A 13,974-nucleotide genomic window follows, 5' to 3' on the forward strand; every position below is an offset into this window, starting at 1 on the left:
TTCATGAAATATATGTGATTTCCACTAATCTATGTATTTTGATGTAGGAAACTGAATAAAATAACAATTATCAGATAAAAACCCAACAATGACACGCTTGTTTCGTTTTTTACGTATTATGCACTGTCATTGGAAATAAATAAGCTATTCCCATACATCTCACTAAGTTAATTGCAGCTTTAAAATATATATCGGTTTTTAAAATCTACAAATGTGATGTCACTAGTTATTTAGTGTTTCCTGAAAAACCAATGATTTGACATGATACCGTACGCTCTGGTTAGAAATCTTTCAATTTTCATGAGATTACACTTGAGTCTATATGGTTACAGCTTGATTACGTTCTTTTATATGACGTACGTTAAATTGTACTTCCTACTTTCGGTAATTAGTACGTCCTATTTTGGACAGCATACCCACTTTTCAAAACCACCGCACGCCACTGCTATGCATGTATGTAATAAATTAGAGATGGGAATTACAGGTACGAATAAGTTAGATTGCAAATGCACTTGAACACAGCGCAAGTGTTCTAGCCGCTCTTCAGTTATGCCGGTGAGTTGCATTAATTTCAGGGGTTCGAATAGTTCAGGTCGCTGACATTTATGCAATCTCACTGCAGAACTGTCGTGCGGGTATATGACACTTGCGCCTTGGTTACGTTTGCATCCTAACTTACTTGTGTCTGTAATACTCATCTCTAAGCCTAATAATGTCCGACTCGTTGGCTGAGTGGTCAGCGTACTGGCCTTCGGTTCAGAGGGTCCTGGGTTCGATTCCCGGCCGGGTCGGGAATTTTAACCTTCATTGGTTAATTCCAATGACCCGAGGGCTGGGTGTTTGTGCTGTCCCCAACATCCCTGCAACTCACACACCACACATAACACTATCCTCCACCACAATAACACGCAGTTACCTACACATGGCAGATGCCGCCCACCCTCATTGGAGGGTCTGCCTTACAAGGGCTGCACTCGGCTAAAAATAGCCACACGAAATTATTATTATTAGCCTAATAATTATCGTAAAAGCACAGTATTTATTGCTTGGAACACAAGCTGCTCACTGTCATCACATAAATGCATAGCAAAAAACGAACATTTAGATAAAATGCCGATTCAAATACGTTTTTAGTCCCGTCTTTTTTTTTTTATTATTTGAAAATCTGGTCACGTTATCGTAGAATGTTAAACGATAATAAGGCCCCTAACTACGACTAGAGATGGACGTAATGACAGCACCATACGTCAGAACTCCGGTTTCAAGTGACTGAACATCCCAGGTAAAATGCAATATGATCGCGAAGATGAACCACACCTGATACTTGCGTGTGGGAGGTTCACCGATGTATAAGCCCGCCCAGGACAAGAGGGAAGAAGTATGAATGAGTTGAAACATGCAGCCCGCCACCCACCTGTTACATTCTTCTCTATAACCAGGCTAGCCTACCTGCAACTTGTTTGTTACTCCGCAGCCAACTCAGGCGAGAGCAGGTCAGACCCGAAAGACTGCAACGAGCGCGCCAAATACATTGTGTGTGTGTGTGTGTGTGTGTGTGTGTGAGCGAGAGAGAGAGAGAGAGCTAGAGCGAGGGGTGGGGCAGCCGGAAAATAACATTTCTTCTAAGCTGCAAGACCTTCTCGACAGTGCCAAGTCTGAGTTGCTCAAAAGATGCAATTTATCAGATGCGAATATAAGCTGCTTAACTTACGCCAGTGATTATGACTGAAATCTTCGGGAATACAAGTCCTCGGCGTTAAACTAAACTTGTCGGACTCAGACAAGGCCCGGATTTTAAGAAAACTAATAAATTTACTCATTTCTGATCACATGCGTCTGGGACATGACGCGCGATGTTTTTGACGTATTCTTATATTTCAGGTACAGTCCGTTGGTGAATTATCCGGCTTTAACTCCCGTACATAAAAGTCGGTTCGATGTAAAATGGGTTCGTCCAAGAGCCGACTTCATTTTTACAGTATACCGCTGATCGCAACTGCGAGCTCTCTGCATTAGCTTTGCTGCACCTTGATTCAATTTCACTTACTGTTAGACTGGGCGAGTTGGCCGTGCGGTTAGGGTCGCGCAGCTGTGATCTCACATCCGGGAGATAGTGGGTTCGAACCCCATTGTCGGCAGCCCTAAAGATGGTTTTCCGTGGTTTCCTATTTTCACACCAGGCAAATGCTGGGGCTGTACCTTAATTAAGGCCACGACCGCTTCCTTCCCATTCCTAGGCCTTTCCTGTCCCATCGTCGCCATAAGAACTATCTGTGTCGGTGTGACGTAAAGCAAATAGCAAAAACCTTACTGTTAGCATACTACAATTCTGGGGCAGTACAAATCCTAAATATTTGAAATGATTCATCTGCTCCAGGCCTGATATACAATCATTTTAGTTTTCTTCCCTACTTACGTATTATTATTTTATTACTACTGTGTCAGCTACCAGGTTGCAGACCCAAAATGGTGCCATACAGGCGGCCTACATACCAATTTCACCGAGTAGTTGCATATTCAATTCTGTCGGATGACGCGGAGTGTGCCACCAGAGGTCTCTGACATGCCAACAAGAATGACATGCAGTGTCCAGATTTTTGTCCATCCTTCGGAAATAAGACTACCTCTTCTGATGTCTTGGGCGCTCTGCCGGGAAATCTATCGATGAAGCTACAGTATTCAATGATTTTACGGCCTGAATGGCACAAGGTTAGGCAACCCAACATTAGTAGGGATGGTACCTTGTCCTATCAGAAAATAAAGTCTTCAATAATCAAAATAATCTCAGACTTACCTTGGATTTCCAGAAAGAGGCGAATCGACAGATGATATGGGAGAATCTGAAACAAAAGTTCATGAAATTATAGGACTGTGGAAAACGGTCCTCGAAAAAAGTAATTCATCTTCAAGGACGTTTCCTACAAGGTAACAGACAATACAGGTCATACAATGCCATATCATTAGTATGAAGCAATGTAACTAGCATACTAACAGTTAGGCCATTCCGGGGAGCTGCGCTGCCATTAGCTGGTGCGCGTGACGTCACCCTGCGGATATGGCTACCACCAGATTCAATACATTCTGTTTTTTCTTCCCTACTGACGTATTATTATTTTATTACTATTGTTTCAGCTACCAGGCTGCAGATCCGAAATTGTGCCATATAGGCGGCCTACCTACCCATTTCGCCAAGTAGTTACATATTTAATTTTGTCGGATGACACCAGAGGTCTCTGACATGCTAACAAGAATGTGAGTGTTTTTTTTAAGTTGATCTTGTTAGATATTATTTTAATTACACTCCATTTAGTCATGTAACTTTATAGAGGACATAACATTTTTCATTTACAATTAATATGAAAACATAGCGCCTCAAATATGTAGCTGTAACGATGCACATACAATCACAGCGGCGATTGCAAAATTGAGAAAATGTTTTATGAACAAAGTATTCAAACTAATAAGCATATTAATGAGGTAAATACTGAATTCAACACTTTTTAACATAGAGGACAGTTAGTATCCAACTTATTATAGTTAATTAGAGCAGATTCGAAAGTAACATACGCGTTATATGACATGTAGCTTACAGGAAATGCAATAATTTAAGAAAATTTTGTTATACATCTAGACTTAATGTCTATCCGAAATAAGATATTAACTCGTCTTAAATGATGATAATGCTACCCAGAGAATGTTCTTCCTCAGAGCATTCTTTCGTGAAATGTCCATACATCTTTTCTAGTTCGTCTAATCATAATGAATGTTTTTGTTCTCACATACAGCGATATTACTTTGTGATTTTCCGGGAATTAAGCGGACCTAAAATCACTTCATCAGATGAATCTTAACATACGGATCATCTACATTCATTTTGACGAAGTTAATAACTGCTACCTTGAGTGAGTGCTGGAATGTTTCTGCCTTCAGCCTTAATGATATCGAGAACCTCTGTCAAAATTCCAGGTTTACACTTAAAAAAGGCTTGTCCCAATTTTGAAAGGTTGAGCGACAAGTTAGAGAACATCTCTGTTTCCGCAAATAAACATATGCCAAAGAAGAGAGAGCTCGTAAGGTAAGGGCATTTGCTATGTCCTAGAGGACTCACTTCATTCTTGTTTTTGTTCAGAAGGGATCGAATTTGGGCGGGAGAGAAACACTGAGACCAGACACGCTTCAGTTCACTACGTGCTTCTTGTTTTGACAATAGGGAACATGCATAATCCGGGGTTTTAATTAAAAATATGCTAATCTGATTCAAAATTGCATGCAGAATTCAAAAAATGTGATCAGAATGTACAAATAATAACTCCAAACATGATAAAAATCTACGAAAATGTCACGTCACGCAACTACGCGATCTCATTGGCCTGACGTCATCGTACAGGTTGACTGAATTAGCAGACGAAATAACACATAGTGTGCTGTGAGAAGCAGGATACACTTCGCTTATTTCTACTTTACGTTAGTGTCTAGTATGGTTAAATTCGAGGTCTATACATTGGATAATTTTCTCAGTGGTATATTTTAGACTTAAAATGAATCCTGCGCAGACAGTGAGGCAGAAAACTTACAAATGGTGTAGAGTTCCGATGTGCAATAGCACATCGCATACCATACCAAACAAATTGTTTATAAACGTTCCAAAGACGCTAAAACTAGGGAGAAATGGATTTTGGCGAGCTGGAGAAATGCTGGTGATATATCGGAAAAGTCTACAGTTTATTATTTTGCAGATTTTAACGTAAGATGAATTTGTTTGAATTTTCAAATCACTTTTCCATGTCAGCTGTTCTAGTGGTAAAACTTTAAATTTTAATGTATGATGCTTTATTTAAATGCTTCAATTACATCTTGGAATATGAAAGTAATAAACAGTGCATTAAATAATGCTGATTATTAAAGTATTCTCCAAACCTAACCTATGTTTTGGGTGATCCATATCAAGATAATAAATCAAAGGGGTTATGAACCATTTTGACAGCTCTAATTCTAACAATATATCATGGCATGGGACAGTTATGTATGTCTTTATTGAAGAGCTTAATTGGTAAAGAAATTTAGGCTATATCTAAATACTCTATAATGTAACAAAGAATTGGCGTGTACATCATGAAAGGAAACAACGTGAATTTAACAAATGTATAACTCTACACAAAACCAATGCTTGTCTGTTGGGGTCTTATAAGTTAACAATGCTCAATTATAATAAATATCATAATATTAATGAAATAAATAACATAATTGCACACAGGTGAAAATAGTGATGTAGGTGTTTAAAATATTATCCAACTTAGCCTAAGTTTTAGGTTATACAAGCCAAGTCAATAAACCGAAGGGTAAAAATACCGCGCGAGTTGGCCGTGCGGTTAGGAGCGCGCAGCTGTGAGCTCGCATCCGGGAGATAGTGGTTTTGAACCCCACTGCGGGCAGCCCTGAAGATGGTTTACCGTGGTTTCCCATTTTCACACCAGGCAAATGCTGAGGCTGTACCTAAGGCCACGGCCGCTTTGTTCCCATTCCTAGGCCTTTCCTGTCCCATCGTCGCCATAAGACCTATATGTGACGGTGTGACGTAAAGCAAACAGTAAAAAAAAAAAAAAAAAAAGTAAAAGTCACAGCACCCAAAGACATTTCTGTATTGAGCGACTAAAATGTCACCAGGACACTTTTCTTTCCTGATATGCTCAGCTTGTTAAAAGCCAAATGTAATTAATGTTACTGGCTTCACGCCCCGCTAACTACTTCTACGATTTTCGGAGACGCCGATGTGCAGGAATTTAGTCCTGCAGGAGTTATTTTACGTGCCAGTAAATCTACCGACACGAGGCTGACGTATTTGAGCACCTTCAACTACCACCGGACTGAACCAGGATCGAACCTGCCAAGTTGGGGTCAGAAGGCCAGCACCTCAACAGTCTGAACCACTCAGCCCGACTTGTGAAAACTAGATGAAGTCATATTTATCTTTATCATGTTTAACTTTTTCCCTCCACAAAGATATTTAATTCTCTATCATGGGCCCCGGAAGTGGGTAGGCCAGTTGTCCCAACCATAAATATATATTTTTTGGGGAATGATAGATTATAGCCCTATAGTACTATGATCTTTCTTTCTGTCCTTCTTTCTTTCTTTCTTTCTTTCTTAATCAGTTTATCCTTCAGGGTTGGTTTTCTCTCGGACTCAGCGAGGGATTTCACCTCTACCACTTCAAGGGCAGTGTCCTGGAACGTGAGACTTTGAGTATGGTGATGTAACTGGTGAGGAGGGCCATTACCTCGCCCAGGCGGCCTCACCTGTTATGCTCAACAGGGTCCTTGTTGGAGGATGGGAGGATCGGAAGGGATAGAAAAGGAAGAGGGAAGGAAACGGCCGTGGCCTTAGGTGCCTGGAGGAGAAGTGGGAAAATACGAAAAACCACTTCGAGGATGGCTGAGGTGGGATTCGAAACCCTTCTACTCAGTTGACCTCCCGAGGCTGAGTAGACCCCGTTCCAGCCCTCGTACTATTTGTTTTCAACTTTCATGGCAGAGCCGGGAATCGAAACCGGGCCTCCGGGAGTGGCACACATTAACCACTACACCACAGAAGCGGACTAGTACTATAATGCTACCTATATGTTCATGTTAGTGCTGAAATCCGATTTCTTACTTTACTAATGCTGAAAGCCCGAAAATGTAATGTTATTCTTTAATAGGGGAATCAGTCTAGAAGGAATGTTGAAAGTGATGTGATATCTATCCAGGTTCGTTGTTATCCTAATACTATGGGTTACAGTACATTGCACGTATATAAAAGACACCATTTACAAACTTGCTTGCTATCCGCGAATTTCTGCGGCCACAAAAGTCGCTATTTTTCAAGAATGATGACATTTACACATGATAGATTGTCTGAATGTGCTGTTTTGAACCTTTCTTCTGTCATTTTGAAGTTATTCGCGATCATGAATAATAAACAACCGGCTTTTAGCAACGGCTGATGCACAACGGCTGGTAGAGCTCCATGCGGTACTGGATCGTGACGTCACAGCGCGCCGCTTACGTCAGAGGCCGTTTCACTCGCCTTGCGGAAAGGCACTAGTAAATATTTTTTTAACGGTAGAAAACAAGGCAACATACCACAATGTAATACGTTTACGTACTATTTCATTGGTGTACTTTTCAAAAAAAAATATTTTTGAAAATGATGCATGTTCCCAATTGTGCGGAGATCCTTTCGTCAAAGGTACAGCATATTTTGTAACTTGGGACTTGTTCAGGGCCACAAATTATTTCCTTAATGACAAATTTTCCGTCTCCAGTGTCTGTATTTCTGTTTTCAGCCGGTTGATTTCTTCTTTGGTATTGTCAGCTATCTCGAGAATCGTGTCTGTACTCGTTGACTGGTGAAATTCTGTAGAACATAATGTAATGATTTCTGTGTACAAGTAGAAAATCGTAGAGAGAAGGAAATACAGCAACAGGAATAGCCTATTCACAACCATTTCAGATTTTTCCATTCAGAATATCAGTATAGTAATTTAGTAATTATCTTCATACTAACACACCGAGCAAGTTGGCCGTGCTGTTAGGGGCGCGCAGCTGTGAGCTTGCATCCGGGGGATAGTGGGTTCGAACCCCACTGTCTGCAGCCCTGAAGATTTTCCGTGGTTTCCATTTTCACACCAGGCAAATGCTAGGGCTGTACCTCAATTAAGGCTGCGACCACTTCCTTCCCACTCCTAGTCTTTTCCTATCCCATTGTCGCCATAAGACCTGTCTGTGTCGGTGCGACGTAAAGCAAATTGTTAATATCAATAATGGCGCAAATGTTTTCAACTTATCGTTGTCATTTCTTGTACTTGTAGTATCGATGTCATTTCAATGCCAGTTAGGAATATTTTTGGAGGGTACAACATCTGCCTTCAATTTCCTTTTTTTTATGGCAAGCCCAGCAGTTCGTCTTTTTAAGTTCCGTTCAAAGTTAGGAGGGAGGAAATGATAGGAACAGATTCTAGCAGAATTGGGTTGATTTTAATCAGCTCCATGATACCATAACATTCATTTAGCCCATAAATATATATATATTTTTTTTTTTGGAAAGCTGAGATAAATATATTCTTAGTTTTATAGGCACCGGGCGAGTTGGCCGTGCGTGTAGAGGCGCGCGACTGTGAGCTTGCATCCGGGAGATAGTAGGTTCGAATCCCAATATCGGCAGCCCTGAAAATGGTTTTCCGTGGTTTCCCATTTTCACACCAGGCAAATGCTGGGGCTGTACCTTAATTAAGGCCACGGCCGCTTTCTTCCAACTCCTAGGCCTTTCCTATCCCATCGTCGCCATAAGACCTATCTGTGTCGGTGCGACGTAAAGCCCCTAGCAAAAAAAAAAGTTTTATAGGCCGTATTTTAACACTCTGCAACAGCGCAGTTATTCCTGCTTTTACTGATTTCACCACCTCCTTGCACTAAATAAGAGTACGCATTCTAAACTTCACTCACACTTTGTACTAATTCATTTAGTAAAAAACTAAATAGCTGACCGGAGACCGCTTACTAATGTTACCGATTGGAACACGCTATGGAAGTGTCCTCACAGTGACGTCACAAGCTACGAGAGCAGATAGCGCGGGAAAGCGATTCTGGTACACCCCTCCCCCCGAGTGTGAAGAGCCCCGCTACAGTTACTAATCATGCATGAATTCGGCTATATTTTAATGACAGTCTCTGATATCCGGATTTTGTGTTATTCGGACCACCCAGCGCCACATTAATCCTGATATCAGATGTTTTTCTGTAGATATTTTTCATTAAGATCGATAAGTTCCAAATTCATGAGCATGAAGTACCAGAAAATGACGGGACCTGCTCCAGTAGTTGAAAATCTACGGATTAACATCGATTTAAGGTTAAAAGAGATCCACAGATTCGGTAAATCTCAGGATTTTTTTTTTTTTACCTTCTGCTATTTGTTTTATGTCGCACCGACACAGACAGGTCTTATGGCGACGATGGAATAGGAAAGGCCTAGGAATAGGAAGGAAGCGGCCGTGGCCTTAATTAAGGTACAACCCTCGCATCTGCCTGATGTGAAAATGGGAAACCACAGAAAACCATCTTCAGGGCTGCCGACAGTGAGGTTCGAACCCACTATCTCCCGGATGCAAGCTCACAGCTGCGCGCCCCTAACCGCACGGCCAACTCACCCGGCAAATCTCAGTTTAAAAAGCGGAGAATGTCAATATCTCGCCAAGCAAAAATTTTAACATTTGTTATAGATACAAAAAATACTTTACTGGTCTGTCTGTTAGGTCATCAGCCCAGAGGCTATTTGGATCCTCAAATAGCACCACCAAAGGCTATGCGGTTATAGGGAAACTGCAAAAACCAATGGCAGAGCCCAAATGAGGTGTACTAGGCAAGATGAGGAGTGAGGTAGTTTGCCATTGCTTTCCTCACTGGACCAGCACCACTGCAGCACGACTGATCCTATAAGCAACACTTTTCATAACACAGACACTAGTTGTGCTCTGAATGCCATTACTCAGCACCAAGCATACCCCAGCAGCTTCCATATTGTCACAGCCATGGATGAGACTGGGACTTCGGTGGAAGCTACACTTTGTTCTGGCCTGTGCCAGCCAAGAGACGGATACAAAAGTACTGCATCCATCAAGAAATGGCAACACGCTAACTTTACTGGTACAATAATAATAATAATAATAATAATAATAATAATAATAATAATAATAATTGTACTGGGTGGTACACCTCTACGCCGCACGTTTAAATCTTGCACCCATTAGAACTCCTCTACTGGAGAAACACTGAACTTTGGACCTACTTAAACTTTTGCTCTGAAGATGTCACTGTGTGAATTTCGACTTGTTTTTGTTTTCTATTTATCAAGAAGTTTGGACATTCTCTCATAGATGTCTCTACTAAATAACTATGATCATGTGATCATGCACCCTGGTGCGAAGTGAGGGAACTTTCTTGAAGAAATGTTGTACTCATAAGTTTTTTCTTACTAAATTTCGTCCTTTCATTTGTGGGTTGGCAATATTAATCTTTCCTTTCCGCCAGTTTTGAAGTTAGCCAATCAATTATTTCTGTAATTAATTTTCAGCCAATCCTGTATGTCTTCTTCGATTTTGTGTGTAACTGTGTACTGTAGCCAATAAAAGCCTGTGGGTGTCTCTTAATTATTCAGGAAAGGTCTTGAATCTTCCCCGAGGGTATAAAACTGCTGATTTTCTTGTCTCTCGGTCACTTCATCAACATCTAACTTAGTGTATGGACGTGTAGCAGGAGGCGGGAAGCGCCTCCTCCATCTGGCAGCAGTTCTTCAGTAAGGTAATTGCCGCTTAACATCTTTATTTCTTGTTAGCTCAGCAGTTTTTTTTTTTTTGCCATTTGCTTTACGTCGCACCGACACAGATAGGTCTTATGGCGACGATGGGACAGGGAAGGGCTAGGAGTGGGAAGGAAGCGGCCGTGGCCTTAAGGTACAGCCTCAGCATTTGCCTGGTGTGAAAATGGGAAACCACGGAAAACCATCTTCAGGGCTGCCGACAGTGGGGTTCGAACCTACTATCTCCCGAATACTGGATACTGGCCGCACTTAAGCGACTGCAGCTATCGAGCTCGGTGCTCAGCAGTTTAACCCGCGGAAAAGGTCCGAAACTTTTACAATGTAACCTACTTTCTAAAAATGTAAACTTGTGATGGCTTATGTAAAAACTGTAAATCGGGTTAAAGAGTGCTTTACCCTCTTGAGCTCCCTTTCATTTTTGACTTGAGGTGACTACTGTTTGGTAAGTGATTTTCTACTCTTCCTTAATGTGTTAAATTCATTATACGAGTCACCTCCATAGTTTGGGAATAGCCCCTGTTTCATCGGCCTAGTGCCTCTTAGGTTTTAAGAAGTTTCATGTAGGAGTGCGAATTCACGCCTCCATTCATTTTTGCATTTTGGGCCATTTACTTAACCTATTCTTTTTCTACTAAGGACCAGTAGGTTGGGTACAAGATACCCCCGTTTCATTTTGTGTAAGTTGTGCTTTGATGGCAATTTAGTGCAGAGTCTGGTATTGCCTAGGCTTGGAAAACTGAGAGCGGGTCAGCTCTTTTCAGTATTGGATATGTGCCTCTACGAGGCTTGACATTGCTAGGTGGGAGCAAGTGCTCCATGTTATTAGGGGATTTCTGCCCTTTGGTAGATGTGTTTGTGAGCTGAGAGCTCAGAAATTGTAAAACTTGGGGCTTGAAGCCCATATTGTTATACCGTCTCTAAATTTTGGATTTTCTTGTTTTGGTTAAAGCCTCGTCATTTTACCTAACGTTTCATTGTTATAAAATTTGCTAAAGTTGAATTTTAAAAAAATATAACCTTCAGTTTAAAAATTTTCTTTTCTTGGCATTTGTAGTTAGACCCATTCACCCCTGCACCTTCTTTCACCTCTGCTGTTCCACAGATACTTCGGAATAATAATAATAATAATAATAATAATAATAATAATAATAAACACAACAACGGAAACGAGCCTTTGAGAAATACAACAGCAGAAAATCTCATGAGACTGAACAACATTTTTTCGAGACCAGAAAGCAAGTTGCAAAATTAATCGAACTATGAGGAGACAAACGAAGGAGCAATTAGACTCCATTGAAAAAATCTTCAGAGACTATAACACACGAGACTTCTATAGGCCATTTGCACGAAAGATCCGAGGACACACCCCACAGAATTTCTGCTTCAGAAAACAAGATGGCAAACTTGTCTATTTTTATTATTTTATCTGTATTATTATTATTATTATTATTATTATTATTATTATTATTATTATTATTATGTCCGTATTATTATTTTATCTGTGAGATTACTATTATTTTGTTATAATTATTATTCAATTCGATTATGCATTGCTTGTCGCTTGCGTATTTGTAATTGAGTGTATGCATATATACGTATATGTAGATTAACATTAAATACCTGTACAGTGAGAGTTTCGATATATCAGATGTGGATGTGACGTTGTCATATTTTGCACTATTGGCGATTCTGCCAAGTCATTGCCACGTCATGGCTACGTCATCGTGCTCACTTAGCACTGAGCTCTGTTCCTTTGAGTTTCTTAGGGAGCCCCAGGGCATTTCACCATTACATGCAACAGTTTGAGGCGTTGTGGGAGTATGTCATTGTTATTTCTGGAGATTACGTAGCTGTGTCAACCAACGTCTATAAAAGGTGGGTGCATATTGTAGCGTCAGTCATTATTTAAACGGAAGCAGTACAGTGAAGAAGTCAAAATGGATGTGAACAGTCATTATTTAAACGGAAGCTGAACAGTGAAGAAGTCTACTAGATGAAGAGGCCTCAGTCGGTCAGTCAACGAGTGTGAACGTTAGATGGAGAAGACTCAGTGAGCCATTAATCATTGGTCATTGAGAGAGTGAGGCCAAAGGTTGGTCGGTCATTTAGTTGAAGACACGGACGCAAGGGCTTACCATAGAGCCAGGGATACCACCTGCTATGAGGTAATACCATATTGACTTACAAAAAAGTCAGATGATATGGAGAAGAAGCAGTCACAAGGATGTATCACCAAGTTAGGCGTGACACATCTACAGTAAACACCAGATCAAAGGATTACGTCGTAATTACACTCAAAGTGTTGAAGGTAGGCAAGTGAATCAGTGAGGAAAATATTTCGTATAAACTGTTAAATGTCCGGTCAAGAAGAATTCAAATTCATGCCCAGCTTTCTTTCAGTTGCAATGTCATAATTTCATATTCTCATCTGTTTTATCGCAACAAGACACACTATTTTTTTATATATTATTTAAAGAATATATTTTGTTCTATCAAACGAATTCATAGTTTTATTTCAATGACAGTAAAATATCTTAACCTCAAAATTAATGAGGAAACCGAACGCCAATCTCCTTTTCCCAGAACTTATATGGTATGTTGTCAAAAGTAAGCTTATTACCCCACACCCTAGAGATAGTCAAGATTCTCATTCTATTACTGCTGCACTGAGTGGCAGCTGGCGCCCTTCAAATAACGTATGTGTAAGTAAGCAGGTAACAAGTAAGTGTGAATACAAGGTCCGACGAGTGTGTGTTTTATTTAATGAATGTTAATTTTCATAATTTCCATTTTAAATGCAGATATTCAGATTTTCAAGTTAAATGCAGTTTTATATGTTTCAAAAGTTAGTCAGCGACTTAGGACTCAAGTCTCATAACACAAGAGCAACTTGAACATAAGATAGGCGAATACCAAGCGGGCTTCCGACCAGGACGTTCCTTGCCGAACAGATCTTCAATTTGAAAATTACAATGAAATATACGGCAACCACAAACTCCCCAATCATTTGCATGTTTGTTGACTCCAAGAAGGCGTACGATTCAATCGACCGACAGTCGCTCTTTGATATCCTAGAAGAACAGGGGCTTGACCCAAAGACTTTAAACCTCATCAAGCAAACACTCCCTGACACAAAATCAGAAGTAAAATTCATCGGCGAAATATCAGGTCCTTTCGAAGTTAAGACTGGCGTTCGACAAGGACTGTCACCATTCCTTTTCAATCTCGTCCTGGATAAAACACACGAATGGGATCTGGATGTAGAGATTAAAATCAGAATCGGCATCGCAGAAGTGTGCTCCTGAAATTAGAACAACTTGGGTGGCGTGCATCAACGTGCTACTTCCGTAGCAAAGTACTCTTGAAGTCAACATTCGGCGACTTCCATTCGAAAGTAAATTACTTTCAAAGTATTTTAGTAATTTCAAATACTCCCGGACTAAATTACTACAAGAGTAAAATGTTTAAGAGCACCTTGTAGTATATTACCAAAGTAAATAAAGAATAAATAAAGGATATAATTTACTCTCATGTCGGGCATGGAACAAGCCAGTATAGTTGGGGACAAATCATGACTACCTCGTCTCACACCACTACTTTCCAGCGGCAGCTCGGTGT

At 40.5% G+C, this 13,974-nt stretch overlaps 1 protein-coding gene across 1 annotated transcript in view; it reads right to left on the reverse strand.

Annotated features, from left to right (window-relative positions):
• The window catches only part of LOC136857134 (M-phase inducer phosphatase), a 441,034-nt gene that overhangs the window by 324,467 nt on the left and 102,593 nt on the right, over positions 1 to 13,974 (reverse strand). The window contains exon 3 of the mRNA XM_067135542.2: positions 2,795 to 2,840. Within this exon, the coding sequence (XP_066991643.2) occupies positions 2,795 to 2,840 (46 nt within the window). The remainder of the gene's footprint in view (positions 1 to 2,794; positions 2,841 to 13,974) is intronic.

This window comes from Anabrus simplex, chromosome 1 (genome assembly GCF_040414725.1).
Source record: "Anabrus simplex isolate iqAnaSimp1 chromosome 1, ASM4041472v1, whole genome shotgun sequence".
Taxonomy (NCBI): domain Eukaryota; kingdom Metazoa; phylum Arthropoda; class Insecta; order Orthoptera; family Tettigoniidae; genus Anabrus; species Anabrus simplex.